Below are 18,067 nucleotides of genomic sequence, written 5' to 3'. Positions count from 1 at the left end.
TCTACTATCTTTTGCCAAACGGATCCGGATCGCATCCTGATGAACACCTGATGCAAACTGATCGGATCCGGATCAGAACGTTCCGGTCCGGATCCGGTCAGGTCATCCGGTCCGTTTGGCATATATGTACTCACAGTTACATTGCCTAGGGCCTGATAGATGTTCTTTGTTCCTGTCTGTACCTTCTACAAGTACTCTTACCAAGGACTAGTTTTAATCTATGACTAACACTATTAGAGACAGAAGATCTGCCGGATATCCAGATAACTGGTATTGTTTAAAGTGAACCTAAAGCCTACCAAAAAAAAAACGAGATGAACTCACCTGGGGCTTCCCTCAGCCCCCCTGCAGACGATCGGTGCCCTCGCAGCTCCGCTCCGATGCCTCTGCACCCGCCGGCGAACACTTCCGGTTTGGCCGTCACCGGCCGACAGGCATGGGAACGCGAGTGATTGTTCGCGTTCCCAGCCTGTATATCGCCCCCTATGCTGCTATTGCGGCCAGGAGGGTTCATCTCTTTTTTTTTTTGTAGGCTTTAGGTTCACTTTAAAAGGGAATTAATATGGCAGCCTCCATATCCCTCTCACTTCAGTTGTCTTTTAAAATTGCTAAGTGTTGGCAGTTAAGAGATGCATTTCATGTTACATACTTTCAATCAACAAGATTGTAATATGCAAATTAGAGGAGTCGGAGTTGGTGGAATCCTAACCTGAGGAGTCAGTCGGTGGATTTTTGTACCGACTCCACAGCCCTATTTGAAAGTAAAAGTGTATTTTTTTCTGTTATGTTTCTTGTTTTCACCTTGTACCCTAGCAATAATTACAAGCCCTCATTTGAAAAAAATAACAGTAATATACCCTCATGGCGTACATATTGAAAAGCTGAGTCCCTAAGGTAACAATTTTATATATTCTGCTTTACATTCTGTCACTTTGTTTTTTACAAGCTTTTTATTTTGCTACTGAATATGTGAAAATATTGCTTTTGATAGTCACTCAACCCCCAAAAAAACTCAAATCTATTCTACAATGTATCATGGTTAAAAGGGTACCCCATATATGTCATCTGATAACTATATAGCATGCAATTAACGACGAAGTGTCCATGTGGCTTTGTACAGGCCAATTTGTTTCCACAAAGTATTTTAGCGCCATACTTTATTTGCATAATCCCAGAAGAGTCTGGAGAGCAGAAAAAGGCCACAAATGTCACCATTATGGAAAGCTAACAACCAGGGCTATTCAAAAGTCAGTATTTTGTAAGCTACCGACTTGTGTAATTTTGCTGAAACTTTCCCAAGTTGGTTCATAACTTTAAAAATTACTTTTTTTTCATAATTTGAGTTTGTCACTACCTATTTTTATGTGAAGGGTTCAAGCGATAAAACACATCAAAATATGATTAAAATGAGGTCACATAACATATTCTTCACTTGATAACAAACTAAATGCACAGTAATCCATTATTCTTAAGGTGCGCCTATGGGTTTTTTGCAAGCCGTTTTTTTTTTTTTTTTTTTTTTTTTCACTAATTGTTACAGCGCCATTCTTTGTTTGCATACCCAGAAGAGTCAGGACATCAGAAAAAGGCCACAAATGTCACCATTGTGGAAAGCTAACAACCAGGGCTATTCAAAACTGGGTACTTTGTAAGCTAAATTACCGATATTCTACTATAGTGTATAATAGAATATCGATAAAATTACCGATATTCTATCACCGTTATTTCATGCCCATTAACGTAATTTTTACACCAATTCTTCCTTGCGGTGTGATTAAAGATATGCCCTGTTTATGCTTAACACTAATGCTGGAAATACACGTTACATTTTCCGCGTTCGACTCTGCGCGATCTGTTAGCCGTTAGATTCTATCCTCGATTCTTATATCTTCCGCTCGTTTTTCTAATTTTTTTTTCCATTTACTTCTATGAGAAATCGAGCGGAACAGAATTGAGCGGAGAATCATGTCAGAATTTATAGATTGTGCAGAGAATCGAAAGCGGAAAACGTAACGTGTATTCCCAACATAACTTTCCCCTATCTATGCCTAACCCCAGCTACCCCACACAATCTCCCCAATCTATACCTAACACTAATGGGTGCCATTGTAGGCACCAATGTAAAACACAGCTAATAGCAGCTATAACAGTAAATGTGGGCCTCAGAGTCGCCTAATAAAACAACGGGCACCGAGACTGACCACTGTAGAAACTGCAGCTATAAATAGCAGGTGTTGTGGTGCCCCCAATTTTTATATTTATAGCGGTTATATTTGTAGTAGCAGTTTCTATAGTGAGCTGTCCCCTCGGCCTCTATTTTATCAGACGATTTTTGGCGCCCAAATTTACTGTTATAGCTGATATTAGCAGCGGTTTACATGGGTGCCCATGGTGTCACCCAAGTTTATCAGTACGCACTGTCCCCAAATTTAGGTGACCCCTCACAGCAGCTCGTGCCACCTCAGAACACAGATGTGAGGTAACAGAGAACTGCTGTAATAAAGGTACAGTTAGAGAGAGGCTACACGTCTAGTGTGTCTAAGTGTCTGTGAGAAAACACAGGCATTTTCCCTTAATCAATTTTTCGTGTCCTTTTTGCGTTGTGCATGCGTCATCCACCATAGACTGCCGGCACCTGCTAGCAGTCTATGGGAATTTAAGGCCCGTTCTGATTGCATACGGCAGGGAAACAGTTTTTTACCTGCACGAATTGCGGCCCGGAAAACGGATGTGCGCCTTGCCATTTGAAAGTATTATGTGCGATTTTACATTGTGACTTGTTTTTATGAATATTGACTGTTATTACTGGCTGTAACAGTCATCATTCATATATAAGCTTACTAGTGACGTGAAGATGGATCGGGGATCAACAGCGATCAGAAATCGTTAACTGATCCATCTTCACTGCCATAGTAACAAAGGAACAAACTATTGTTTAACCGTGATACAATTATCACGGCAGGCAACAAGAATCTGAGCGATTTGTTGCTCATTAATCCGTCATGATGATTCTTAAACAATGTTCGCGATATAGCAAAAACAATCATTTATTGTGAAAAAGTCGCCCCTCACAAAAAGTCACTGCAAACATTGCATTGTAGGTGCGGACTTTCAGGCACACTAATTGGTTCATGGACCTCATGGTCCCTTGCATCAATCATTGCCTTAGGGCAGGGGTCTCAAACTCAATTTACCTGGGGGGCCGCAGGAGGCAAAGTCAGGATGAGGCGAGTTTGAGACCCCTGCCTTAGGGGGACATCCCTTGCACCAATCATTGCCTTAGGGCAGGGGTCTCAAACTCAATTTACCTGGGGGGCCGCAGGAGGCAAAGTCAGGATGAGGCTGGGCCGCATAAGGAATTTCACAATCGCGGCGCATCGCCACCTCTGCCTGCCCCTCTCACTCTTCCTTCACAGAGAGGGGCGGGGAGAGGCGGCAATCCGTGCGGCGATTGACGTCAGGAAGGGCAGAGCTAAAGCTAAAATGTCTGCCCCTTCCAGGAAATGCCAGCGGATTGCGGATTAGTGGCGGGGATGCGGCGGAGCTTGGGAGCACTGAAGTGAACTATAAGGAAGCTTTTGCCTGTGAGGGCCACAAAATATTGCATCGAGGGCCGCAAATGACCCGAGGGCCGCAAATGGCCCGCGGGCCGCGAGTTTGAGACCCCTGCCTTAGGGGGACATGAACTTTTTTTTTTACTATATTTTTTATTTTTAACATTAAAACCTTTTTCTTATTTTTTTTCTATTTTTACTATAATTTTTTTTCAATGAACACTGTTTCTAGCGTACAGTTGTGTTCAAAATTATTCAACCCCCACTGTAATTGAGTGCTTTGGCCAGTTTGACATTGATTTTGATCATTTCAGTCATCTTGTTTACAATTAAATCAAAGGGGCACTTGTAAGTCAGACAAATATAACATAACATTTATAATGAAATAACCACAAATGTCTGTTCTGTGCTCACATAATTATCAGTTTTATTCAACCCCCAGGTGACATTCATTCTTAGTACTTAGTACAACATCCTTTTCCAGTTATAACAGCTTTTAAACGTGAAGCATAGCTTGACACAAGTGTCTTGCAGCAATCTACGGGTATCTTAGCCCAATCTTAATGGGGAAAAGCCTCCAGTTGAGTCACATTCTATGCTGGGTACACACTATGAGATTTTCTGGTCGATTTACTGTCAGATCGATTATTTCCAACATGTTCGATTTGCTTTTCGATCGTTTTCCGAGCATTTTCCGATCGATTTCCTATTAAAGTGCACAGAAATCGATCGGCAAATGCTTGGAAAACGATCGAAAAGCAAATCGAACATGTTGGAAATAATCGATCTGACAGTAAATCGACCAGAAAATCTCATAGTGTGTACCCAGCATTAGGCTTGCTTGCTGCAACTGCTTTCTTTCACCAGAGGTTTTCAATCGGATTTAAGTCTGATGACTGCGATGGCCACTCCAAAATGTTCCAGCCTTTAATCTGTGACCATGCTCTAGTGGACTTGGAGGTATGCTTGGGATCATTGCCCTGTTGAAAGGTCCAACGTCTCCCAAGCCTCAGGTTTGTGACTGACTGCATCACATTTTCATCTAATATCTCCTGGTACTGAAGAGAATTCATGGTACCTTGCACACGCTGAAGCTTCCCTGTACCTGCAGAAGCAAAACAGCCCCAAAGCATGATTGACCCCCCGCCATGCTTCACAGTAGGCAAGGTGTTCTTTTCTTCATAGGCCTTGTTCTTCTTCCTCCAAAAATAGCGTTGATCCATGGGCCCAAACAGTTCTAATTTTGTTTCATCAGTCCACAGAACACTATCCCAAAACTTTTGTGGTTTGTTCACATGACTTTTGGCATACTGCAGTCGACTCTTCTTATTCTTTGGAGACAGCAAGGGGGTGCGCCTGGGAGTTCTGGCATGAAGGCCTTCATTACGCAGTGTGCGCCTTATTGTCTGAGCTGAAACTTCAGTACCCGCATCTGACAAATCTTTTTTTCAGTTCCTCAGCAGTCACACAGACTTTTGTCCACTTTGCGCCTCAGGTAGCGCACAGCAATCAAAGTCAGAACCTTCTTTCTGCCACGACCAGGTAGCGTTTCAACAGTGCCCTTTGCCTTGAATTTGCGAATTATGCTTCCTATGGTGTCTTTTGGTATGTTTAACATTTTTGCAATCTTCTTAAAGCCATTGCACTTCCTCTGAAGAGAAATCACCTCTTCTCTTGTCTTCCTGGACCATTCTCTTGACTTCACCATGTTTGTAAACACACCAGTAAATGTCTAGAAGGAGCTGAGTATCACAGTCATTTTAAATCTGCCTACTTGGTGCTTATTATGCTTGATTGCTGCTCGTTAACATCCACAGGTGTTTTTAATACCTGATCGAAAACACTTGAATGAACCTCTGTTCTTAAGAGTGGTAGTCTTTAAGGGGTTGAATTATTGTGTCAATGAAGAAATCACACACAAAAAAATGAATACTGTATTACAAAAACAATTGATGTCATTTTAGTTGCATTTGGTTCTTTAAAAAGTCCTTGTAAGATTTCATTCTGAACACAATTACACTAAATTCCCTAAAACCCTTTACAGCATTGAGGGTTGAATAATTTTGAACACAACTGTAGATGGTGTTCATTGCAGGACTGGGAGAACACTGATTGACCAAGGGATCACTTGATCCCTTTGACCAATCAGTGCTGGGGTCACATGCGCGCACGCGATGTGAATGTACACGTGCATTACAGAGCAGCCAGGAAGCAATTCCTTCCTGTATGCGGCTGTTTACATTGATCATTACAGCACTGTGACAGCGATCATTACTGCTCAAGGGGGCACTGATCGGGTAGAGGGACCACATGGTCCCTTGCACCAATAGGTGCTGCATCGGCCATGCGGGAGCGCACGCAATTCGTCGTGACAGCATTTTTATTTTTTTTTCATGGAATAGGTTCCTATGTCCAGGATGTTTAAGCAGCAGCCTTTTTGGACGTAAGAGCTAATTAAAATCTGCATAATAGTATGATTTAGCTAATCTGTTGGCTGAAGTAAGTGGATTACCTGTACTTAGAAGATGCCTAGGAATCTCCTCAACGTTACTGGCAAAAAGATTGCTGTATAGGAATGATGGCACAACTTGTAGAACAGAAAACATTGAGATCTCATCAAAAGATCACAGTCAATCTGATTTCATTTAAATGATACCATCATGGAGAAGTGATCATGTGTGTGCAGCCCCTGCAACTCATTCAGGCTGGGAATGGGGAGAGGCTTTCAGGCTGCTACATTCTGACAGTCACAACGTTGTTTTCCGAGAGAAGTGGTTGGCAAAACTCTGGCTCACAAGAAACCACCCACTGCTTTCTAAACCTAAAGCTCAACACACACCATACAATCTTGGTTGTACAGATTTACCAAATCTATGTAGTATAAGGGCCAACAGATTGAAAATACCTTGAATGATTGATTGGATAAGCTCTTATACTACATGAAAGTGGTAAGATTGAACAACCTAGATTGTATGGTGTGTGTTGAGTCTTACACTCCCATCGTGCTTTGCAGTGTCTCAACCATTTTGAAAAATTTTGCAAAACACTATAAATTACAATGGTTATTCCTATGTGATTTTAGGTTCAATGAAACTTGGTGGAATTCATCTTTACAAGTGTTGATTATAGTGATTATAGCAAATGCCTATTCTTGAGTGATCCTCTAAGTCTTAGCCAGCACTTCCAGTGCACTTTGTTCTAGACCTTTGAAGTAAAGCAGACTTGTGAAAATGTTATTTATGTTACCTTTTAATGGTGACTTTGTGTCTGACTTCAGCGTAATGTTTTTTTGCTGTAAAATTGCCTTTTAATGTGTATGGAGTGAGGAGTAAATTGTACTTGTCCCTTCCTGCTTCATTAAGCTGACCCCATTGCCAAAAGCTGCACACACATTTTAGTGTTGTCACTTGAAATGATCTTTAAGGCCTCATTCACATCATCACACGCAGATGGCCGTGCGATCAGAACACAAAGTGTACAATCGCACGCCATCTGCGTTTCCATGTGTTGTGTGGCATATCCCATTCACTGTAGTAAATTGGTCATCTGCGCGTTTTGCCCAAAAATGCGTGCAGCATGCGTTTGCGCACCACACTGGTACGCAACGCATGCAATGTGAACATTCACTTCTGATGTTTGTACGTGTCTGCCTCCTACACGCGTTGCCGAAATACGGACTGCAACGTGTGTAATGTGAACAAGGCCTAAAGGCTGGTACAAACAATGCTATTTCCCTTTAGATCGACTGGTCATATTCATAATTTTCAGCATGCACCATCTGCTCCTGGTCAAGAACGGGATCGACTTTCAAATCGCTACTGCACAAAATCAATCCTGTTATCAATGGGGAGCAGATCAGACCTAACAGAAATTATCAATTTTGACCCATCGATCTAACGTGAAATGACATTGTGTGTAACACACCTCACAGATCATTTTGGGTGTCCGTTTTTGGAATGATTACTGTACAGACAATATTTTCCTGCAAAGCAGCATGTACTTTTCTGTGGAAAGGGGAGTGGGGAATTGCACAGGTGGCTTCCTGTTGTGGTAACAGCCTTTCAAGTTCCCACTGGAAACAGAAGGCATCAAGACACAGTGATATAACCGGTCAGATTGCTACAGACTAGCAGTGTACATCTGGCTGAAGAATGGCTGAGGAGAATCTTTATGTATGCCTGAATGGAAAAAAAAGACCACAATTTGGGTACTTGCCTACTCCAGAGGCTTCCCACCTAAACCTCCTCACCGCTCCAGTGCTGAGACCTCAATAAGCTTGTCGACTGAGCTCACCAGCACTGTGCATGCGCAGACAGCTTGCACCTGTGTACTAGCATGGAGCCAGACAGGCACAGCTTTTTGCTGCTGAGCAGCCGCAAGCCACATGCAGTGTCTGTGGCACTTTCTCTATCTTGCGCTTTTCTTCAAGGGAGTGGGGCTACATGCCACAAGCAGGTGGATACTGGGCTCTGGGTGAGATTTGGAAGCAAAAGACCCGGCAGGTAGTTACAACTTATAGTAAAAGAATTATTATTATTATTTTTTATTTATATAGCGCCAGCATCTTCCGTAGCGCTGTACATAATACAAACAAATAATGGGGAACAAATATACATAAGAAATACAAGACACTGTACAGTCATGACATTGAATAGAACAAATATAGATACATACATAGTTGATATGTAGTTGGTACATGTACATATGTTAAAATAACAGCAGTATGAGAAACACTAGGAGGAGGTCCCTGCCCTTGCGGGCTTACAATCTAGAGGGTAGTGGGGAGGAAACAAAAGGGAAGGAAACACAAGGATTAGTGGGTGAGCCAGTGTGCCTTCAGTGCTGCCTATAGCAAATTATAGGCTTGTCTGAACAGGTGTGTTTTCAGAGTACGTTTGAAGGTTTCCAGACTCGTGGCATGACGAACCGGCTGAGGGAGGGAGTTCCAAAGGAGAGGGACAGCCCGTGAGAAGTCTTGGATGCGAGAGTGAGAGGAGGTGACTAGGCTGGAGGACAAAATGGTCTCCTGTGAGGAACGGAGGGTCCGGGCGGGGAGGTATCTGGAGATTAAAGAGGAAATGTATGGAGGCGATAGCTTGTGTAGAGCTTTGTATGCAAGTGTGAGAAGTTTAAACTGGATCCTTTGGGCAACTGGTAGCCAATGGAGGGATTGGCAGAGAGGGGCTGCCTCAGAGGATCTAGAAGAGAGGTGGATGAGACGGGCCGCAGAGTTTAGTAGGGATTGGAGAGGTGCCATTCTGCTTTTTGGTAGACCACAGAGTAGGGTGTTGCAGTAGTCAAGACGGGAGATGATTAGGGCATGCACAAGCATTTTAGTTGCTTCTTGTGAAAGGAAGGGACGGATTCTGGAAATGTTTTTAAGATGGAAGTAGCAGGAGGTAGTTAAAGTGTTAATATGTGGTTTAAAGTAGAGCTCAGAGTCCAGAGTTACCCCTAGGCAACGAGCTTTTGGGGTTGATGCTATTGGGGTGTTATCTACATTGATTGTGACAATGGGAGGTGGAACAGAGAGCGAAGGTGGAAATATCACAATCTCCGTTTTGCTCATATTGAGTTTAAGGAAGCGGGATGACATAAATGTAGATACAGCGGATAGACATTCGGGGATTTTTGACAGTAGTGTGGAGAGGTCTGCGGCAGAACAATAAATTTGGGTGTCATCAGCATAGAGGTGATATTGAAACCCAAAAAAGCTTATTATTTGTCGCAGGCCATGGGTGTAAATGGAAAAGAGGAGGGGTCCAAGGACTGACCCTTGTGGTACTCCCACAGACAGTGGGCGTGGAGAGGAGTTGGTATTGGCATAGGAGACCATGAAAGAACGTCCAGACAGGTAAGAGTTGAGCCAGGAGTGTGCTAGGCCCTTGATTCCCAGTGTTCAGAGGGTCTGGAGAAGTAGGGTATGATCAACAGTGTCGAAGGCAGAGGACAGATCTAGGAGTATTAGTACCGAAAATCTTACGAAGTTACGTAGTTATTTTGGCTGAAAAAAGACATACGTCCATCGAGTTCAACCAGTATAAAGTACAACACCAGCCTGCTCCCTCACATATCCCTGTTGATCCAGAGGAAGGCGAAAAAACCCTTACAAGGCATGGTCCAATTAGCCCCTAAAGGGAAAAATTCCTTCCTGACTCCAGATGGCAATCAGTTAAAATCCCTGGATCAACATCATTAGGCATTACCTAGTAATTGTAGCCATGGATGTCTTTCAACGCAAGGAAAGCATCTAAGCCCCCTTTAAATGCAGGTATAGAGTTTGCCATAACGACTTCCTGTGGCAATGCATTCCACATCTTAATCACTCTTACTGTAAAGAACCCTTTCCTAAATAAATAGCTAAAATGTTTTTCCTCCATGCGCAGATCATGTCCTCTAGTCCTTTGAGAAGGCCTAGGGACAAAAAGCTCATCCGCCAAGCTATTATATTGCCCTCTGATGTATTTATACATGTTAATTAGATCCCCTCTAAGGCATCTTTTCTCTAGACTAAATAAACCCAGTTTATCTAACCTTTCTTGATAAGTGAGACCTTCCATCCCACGTATCAATGTTGTTGCTCGTCTCTGCACCTGCTCTAAAACTGCAATATCTTTTTTGTAATGTGGTGCCCAGAACTGAATTCCATATTCCAGATGTGGCCTTACTAGAGAGTTAAACAGGGGCAATATTATGCTAGCATCTCGAGTTTTTATTTCCCTTTTAATGCATCCCAAAATTTTGTTAGCTTTAGCTGCAGCTGCTTGGCATTGAGTACGATTATTTAACTTGTTGTCAATGAGTACTCCTAAGTCCTTCTCCAAGTTTGATGTCCCCAACTGTATCCCATTTATTTTGTATGGTGCTAGACCATTAGTACGTATATGCATGACTTTACATTTGTCAACATTGAATTTCATCTGCCATGTATGTGCCCATATAGCCATCCTATCCAGATCCTGTTGCAATATGACACTATCTTCCTGAGAGTTGATGATTCTGCACAATTTTGTATCATCTGCAAAAATAGCAACATTGCTCACTACTGCATCTACTAGGTCATTAATAAATAAATTGAAGAGCACTGGACCTAGAACAGACCCCTGTGGGACCCCACTGCTAACAGTCTCCCATTTTGAGTACGATCCATTGACCACAACTCTTTGTTTTCTGTCCATTAGCCAGTTCCCTATCCATGAACACAGACTCTTCCCCAGTCCTTGCATCCTCAACTTTTGCACCAGACTTTTGTGGGCGAACAGTGTTGAAGGCCTTTGCAAAGTCCAAGTATATCACATCTACAGCATTCCCAATATCCATATTAGCATTCACTACCTCATAAAAGCTGAGCATGTTAGTCAAACAGGACCTGTCTTTAGTAAACCCATGTTGATGCTGAGAAATAAGATTATTTTCTACTATGAAGTCATGTATAGTATCTCTTAGTAACCCCTCAAATAGTTTGCATACAACTGATGTTAAGCTTACAGGTCTATAATTTCCTGGATCTGATTTTTTGCCCTTCTTAAATAATGGGAAAACGTGGGCTGTACGCCAATCCACTGGGACTCTGCCAGTTGCAAGAGAGTCACAAAAGATAAGATAAAGGGGTTTATCTATAACTGAACTTAATTCCCGTAGGACCCGAGGATGCATGCCATCCGGGCCAGGTGCCTTGTCTATTTTTAATTTATTTAGTCTTGCCTTCACTTCTTCCTGCGTTAAGTATTTAATATTACAGTTAGAAGATTGAGGCTAAGTTCACAGTGGGACGTTAAAGTCGCGCGTTAAAACAGCATTTAACGCAGAATAACTCACTGCAATGAAAAATCAATGCCCTGTTCACAGTGCACATGTTGCGTTGGTGTCTAACGCTGCACGTTAAGTAAAAGTACTGCATGCAGTGCGTTATACACGTTATTAGCTGCGTTGGACTGTTTGCACATGCTCAGTAATGACTTGGAAGCATACTTTTCATTGCCTGTATTTTTTACTGTATCTGCTGTATGCGACGGTAACGCTGCGTTGCCACTTTTTGGGCGCGTTGCGTTGTAAGCTTGCGGTGCGACTTTAACGTGGCATCAAAACGCAACGTCCCACTGTGAATCTAGCCTCAGACTATTCCGCCTCTGTAGTTTGCAACAGTGCTGTTTCTTTTGTGAAGACAGAAGCAAAGAAAGCATTTAATAACTCTGCCTTACCTTGGTCATCCACCATTGAGTTCCGATCCTCATCCTTTAGGAGTCCTATACAGTCAACCTTTCTTTTTTTAGAGTTAATGTACTTGTAAAACTTTTTTGGGTTAGATTAGATATCCTTAGCGATTTGTTTTCAGCTTCAGTCTTTGCCTGCCTAATTTCTTTTTTACAATTTTTATTGCACTCCTTATAATTGCTTAGTGCAGCCTCGGTCCCCTCCTGTTTTAAGACCTTATAGGCATTATTTTTCCTATTCATTTTATCTTTAACCTTTCTATTCATCCATAGAGGCCTTTTTTATTCCCAGACATTTTGTTTCCATATGGGATATACATACTACAATATTGATTGAGTATAAGTTTAAAAGCTTGCCATTTCCCTTCAGTGTCTTCCCCTTGTAGTACATTATCCCAGTTCACCAAACTAAGTGCCTGCCTAATTTGATTGAACTTTGCTTTTCTAAAATTCATAGTTTTAGTGGTCCCGCTGCCCCGTGGCCTATCAGTCACCAGATCAAACGTTATCATGTTGTGATCACTATTTCCCAAATGTTCTTGAACCTGCACATTTGATACATTATCTGGTCTATTAGAAATGAACAGATCCAGTAACGCATTCCCCCTAGTTGGTTCAGTTACCATTTGAGTCAAGTAATTGTCCTGTAGTGCTGCCAGAAATCTGCTGCTTTTACCAGAATGGGTAGCCTCAATACTCCAGTCAATGTCTGGAAAGTTGAAGTCGCCCGTAATTATGACCTCATTTTTACTTGCAGCTTTTTCAATCTGCTGTAGTAATCTCAGTTCTGCAGCTTCATTAATAAGAGGTGGCCTGTAGCATACCCCAATAAGCAATTGGCAACTTTTATTTCCACCATGAATATTTACCCAAACGGACTCCACATCTTCGCAATCTTCCTCCATCTCATCGTTGAGGACAGCTGTAAGAGAATTCTTAACAAAGAGACAAACCCCTCCACCTTTTTTCCCTGTTCTATCCCTCCTAAACACATTGTATCCTTTTAAATTAGCTATCCAGTCATGGCTTTCATCCATCCATGTCTCGGTTGTTCCCACAATGTCATAGCCTTTGTCATTCAGAATGAACTCTAGTTCGTCTATTTTATTTGCAAGGCTCCGAGCATTGGTTACCATGCACTTTATATTTTTACCACCACATTTACCAATTTTGTTTACATGAAATGGGCTACTTGAATTTTTACCAACCTCCTTAATCTTTACACTGTCCCCACCCCCCTCTCCACCCTCCATAATGATAGGTTCCCACTGTCTTTTTACCTCATCTTGTCTACGTATTGAGACTTTATCCTCCCGCCTAACCCCCAGATCCTAGTTTAAAATCTCCTCCAACCGTTTAGCCATCTTCTCCCCCAATGCAGCTGCACCCTCCCCATTAAGGTGCAGCCCATCCCTGCTGTAGAACCTGTAGCCGACTGCAAAGTCTGCCCAGTTCTCCAGGAACCCAAACCCTTCCTTCCTACACCAATTTCTCAGCCACTTATTTAACTCCCTAAGCTCCCTCTGTCTCTCAAATGTCTGCCTTTGGCTTTAGCAGCTAGAAGGTCATTGGCAACCTTAGTGAGAACGGTTTCCGTAGAGTGTTGAGGGTGAAGGCCAGACTGGAAGGGGTCCAACAGAGAATTAGCAGAGAGAAAGTTAGACAAATCTGAGTAAATGTGGCGTTCCAGAAGTTTGGAGGCAAAGGGAAGGAGAGAGACTGGGCGGTAATTAGAAAGGGCAGTAGAGTCTAAAGAGGGTTTTTTGATTAGTGGTGTTATGATAGCTTGTTTAAATGAAGAAGGAAAAATGCCAGTAGAGAGAAAAGGTTAAACAGTGTTGTTAAAGCAGGAATGAGGAGGGAGGAGAGCTGGGGGATAAGATGAGAGGGAATAGGATCTGAGGCGCATGTAGTAAGATTAGCTTTAGAGTGAAGAAAGAAAGTTAGTGAAGAAAGACGCTGTTCAGTTAAGGCTGAGAAGATTGTTAGTGGGGAGGAGGTTTGAGTGGGTGAGTGGTTATGTGGAGAGGGATAGTTGATAGTAGGGGAGCTGCCGGGCAGAGAGGAAAAAGGAAGAGGTGATTGGACCGGTGAAGAGGGTTGCTTTTGAAAGCTGTTCTGTAGTGTTTCAATTTTGCTCACAAAATATGCTGCAAAATCTTCTGCAGACAAGCTTGTGATTGTAGGGGGAGGCGAGGGGTGGAGAAGAGAGCTGAAGGTGTTGAAAAGTTGTTTAGGGTTATGGGATTGTGAAGAAATGAGTGTAGATAAGTATGACTGCTTTGCAAGTGAGAAAGCGTCCCTGAGCTGCAGCAGCGTGTTTTTATAGTGGGTGAAGTCATCTGCATTGGAGCTTTTCCTCCACTGCCGTTCTGCTGCCATGGACTGTCTTTTCAGTTGTTTGATGGGTTCAGTCAGCCAGGGCTGTCTGTTGATGCGGCGGGGGCGGAAGTTGGTCAGAGGGGCGGCTGTGTTCATGACAGTGGTGACTGTGGTGGAGTAGTAGATGGATGCTGACTTGGGGTCAGTGTAGGATGACAATAAGCCCAGGGGTTTTAGAGAGTCAGCTAGGGAGCAGAGGTTGAGGTTGCGATAATTCCTGCATAGGCGTGATGGCTGCACTACGGTAGCTGTAGGAGGTAGGGAGGGGCTGATTGTAAAAGTTATGAGATTGTGATCTGAAAGGGGGAATAAAGAGTTATTAAATGTGGAAACTGGGCAGAGCCGGGTAAAAACTAGGTCCAAAGTGTGGCCATCTTTGTGGGTGGAGGTTGAGGACCACTGGGAGAGGTCATAGGATGAGGTGAGTGAGAGGAATTTTGTGGTAGTGGAACAGTTAGTGTCTATGGGGATGTTAAAGTCCCCAATGATGATGGAAGGAATGTCAGGGGATAGAAAGTGGAGAAGCCATGTTGAAAAGTGGTCAATGAAGGTGGAGGCTGGTCCAGGAGGCCGGTAGATGACAGCAACCTGGAAGTGGTGAGGGGAGTAGATGCGGACAGCATGAGCCTCAAAAGAAGAGAAAGCCAGAGAAGGTGCAGGCGCAAGCGGTGTAAAGGAGCAGTGTTTGGAAAGAATTCCCACCCCACCCCCATGTTTGTCACCCGATCTAGGTGTGTGGCTAAACTTGAGGCCACCGTATGAAAGGGCAGCTGTAGACACCGTATCAGATGGGGTTAGCCATGTCTCAGTGAGCCCCAGGAAGGTGAAAGCATTAGTGATGAAAAGATCATGGACATGGGATAGTTTATTGACTAAAGAGCGTGCATTCCAGAGGGCCCCAAATATGGGAGGGGGAGAGCTGGGAAGGCAAGGAATGGTGATCAGGTTACATCGGTTAATGTGCGTGGAGGAGTGAGGATGGTCAGTGCGGGATGTGGTATTTACCAGAGTGCAGTGCGGTCTGGGAGAGGGTCCTGGATTGGGTGTAAACGTGTAATTTAACCTCTTTAAGGGCCTGAGCCCACTAACGTAGTTGCGTCTGCTTCTGTCCGCTTTTCAGCATCTGTAATGGTGGCCACACATGGTACAATTTTTTTTTCATCCAATCTTACTATTTCTATGTAATATAAGGGAACTGCCTAAATTATCCTTTCAGTATATTCACTTAATTTACCTTATACTACATAGAAATGGTAAGATTGGATGAAAAAATTGTACCATGTATGGCCACCATAAGGGCCTGTTTCCTTTACCCCCAGATTGGATGCAGAATGGATGCAGAAAAACTGACTCCAATGAATGCCTATGGGAAAATCTACATCAGAAAAATTGCGTTTAGTGGAAACAGGCGCATAGACATTCATTGGAGTCATTTTTTCTGCATCCAATCTGCATGTAGTGGAAACTCTAACATTGATGTGTAACTGAAAAGCTGACACAAAAACTAATCTCTAGTGATGTGGTATTAATGACAGAATGTTGAACAGCATTCCTGTGAGAGAAAACTGTAGCTCAGAGCCTTGTGTGTGGGAAAAAGTGGTTTGTTAGTTGCCCATAGCAACCATTCATAGCTTTTCAGTTCCAAATAAACTGTGACAGTTGGAAGCAGGACAGCATTTCAGGGAAAGCGACAGTTTTTAGAAACGCTGAGGAAGGCATCTGTGCCACAGACTTCCTGTTCCCCATTTCAGATTAAAAACCTGAAATGGCTGCAGATTACAAATAATAAATTAAATGACAGTCAATTCTTTATTATCACTCCTTATATCTGTATGTACATGCATTCACATTATGGAGCTGATTTTTGACTTAAGTTTGCTGAAAATGAGGACTAGGCCATTATTTTTAGGATGTGTGAAGAAGAGATGACATGCAGTTACTGTTGTAATAAGACAATGCTGTAGTGTCTTTTGTGTTAGACTTGCATGAGATGAAGTCACTAGAGGCATGGAGAGGACAGGGAAGGTCTGTCAGGAGGAGTTACTGTACAAGATAATGCCTGATGGGAATTGAATATTGTAGTGCTTTCCTGTATCTTTACACTGTCTCCCTTTTCTTTCCAGTTGCTGCAAGGCTCTTCACCTATCCTGCTTGCAGGGAGTCCTGACGCGTTGATGTATAGAGAGACACAGGAGAATGCAGTGCCTGTGTGCCTAGATAACCCATCATCGGTAAGCCTCCATCTCTTCCTATTACTGGGCATCTTAGCTCTTTATACGGACAGGCTAGGGGGGCTGTTTCTGCATGTCTTATTGTTCTGTATCACATATATATCCATTTGGTTTGTAGATTTTGTCCGATATGAAGGGAAAACCCCAGGGCATTACATGGGTTCAGCATTACTAAACAATGTGCATCATCCGTGCATTAGAAGCACCATTTAATTTCACGCTGATTTAGCTAACCTGGTGTTCTAGGTCCTGGGTGTATTCCTGTCGCTGCCAGGTGCTAGTGGTGCTGGATGAGCGAGACCATAATATACTCTGCAAGCAGCTTCCCATGTAATTATTTCTGCTGATAGAAACCGTACCTGCAAGCACACTAACTGCAGGTGACTAACGCATACAGACTTCATTTCTTATCTGATTGCCCCAACAACTGATTAGTTTCTGTCATGACTCCATTATTTAATAATGAAGACCTTTGCCCTTACTTACTTCCTATTATTATATAGTCTCAGCATAAAGTATAAAATAAATACTGCCATGATTGGATGCTTTTTACCATAGGACTCAACATATGGTACCCATACCTCTGAGGGTTTTTTGAGCTGGAATAAGGCGGTACTTGTCATAGTCTACTACAGTCAGATTGGGGGTGAGAGATACCCTCTCCCTCTCTCCTCTCCCCCTCCTTCCTACTTACCCCTTCTACCAGTGGAACTCAGTCTACACTTCTGTAGGTGTTCTGCTACCCCCTGCAGACAGACCACCACAGTCCTAGCCCACTCTGCCCCTCCCCCCCCCCCCCCCCCACACACAGTCTGGACACACCAGTAACCAGTATCCCTGCTCACTCCTATACATGCTCCAGACAACCGGTCATAGTCCTCTGGAGCATAACTAAAGCCTGTTAGTCACGTTAACTTTCTTCCTGTTCATGTTTATTTACCCCCATGTTTTACGCCATTGTGTTTAACGGTTACTTGATGTACATGATGATGTTTCATTATACATGTCAGTTTCGCTTGTTATATTATGTTGGTAAATGAAAACAATAGAACTTTTGAAAACAGATTAGGGAATAAAAAAATAAATCCTATAGAACTACGCCTTATTAGGTATGTTATAGTCAATTAAAAACGTAAAAGATTTATTGAAGATGCCAATTAATGTGTCGGGGTTGCTTGAGATGATATGCACTGTAGGGGGTACTCGACAAAACAGACTTTCATAGAGGGGTGCATGCTGTAATAATGTTGAAACACTTTTGTAGACAATCGCATGTGTATTTTCCTAGGAGTGTAGTTGTAGTCACTGTTCACCCTGCAATAAAGATTGATTTTGCAAGTGTTGCTTTTTTTTTTCTTTAAAGCTCATTATATTTACATGTTACTGTGGTAATGCTAGGAGATTAGGCTTTAGGAATTTTAGGCATGACAGGCAAGTAAAGGTATTTACATACATGGGGACAGTCAACCAATCCTGACATATTTTGCTTCAATGTGGAATGACCTTATGACTGTTCGCTCTCTATACACTTAGCTGATTTAATATTGGTGGGAAGAGGGGTGATTGGCCGATTGCGATTGTTTTCTCACTAGTTAGATGTAGATGTTTATTTGCACTTGGGCCCTTTTCACACTTGTAACGGACAGTGCAACTTTGTGCAGGTTGCGTTGCTATACTATGACAACGC

The 18,067-nt window shown here is 42.8% G+C and overlaps 1 protein-coding gene across 27 annotated transcripts in view; it reads left to right on the top strand.

The window, feature by feature from the left end:
• SRCIN1 (SRC kinase signaling inhibitor 1) overlaps positions 1 to 18,067 on the top strand; it is a 1,481,450-nt gene that overhangs the window by 1,081,483 nt on the left and 381,900 nt on the right. For all 27 annotated transcript variants that reach the window (XM_068262488.1, XM_068262500.1, XM_068262499.1 and 24 more), the window contains one exon: positions 16,273 to 16,380. In XM_068262488.1, the coding sequence (XP_068118589.1) occupies positions 16,273 to 16,380 (108 nt within the window). The remainder of the gene's footprint in view (positions 1 to 16,272; positions 16,381 to 18,067) is intronic.

Source organism: Hyperolius riggenbachi, chromosome 12, assembly GCF_040937935.1.
Source record: "Hyperolius riggenbachi isolate aHypRig1 chromosome 12, aHypRig1.pri, whole genome shotgun sequence".
In the NCBI taxonomy this organism is placed as follows: domain Eukaryota; kingdom Metazoa; phylum Chordata; class Amphibia; order Anura; family Hyperoliidae; genus Hyperolius; species Hyperolius riggenbachi.
This window is presented reverse-complemented; position numbering and strand designations above follow the sequence as displayed.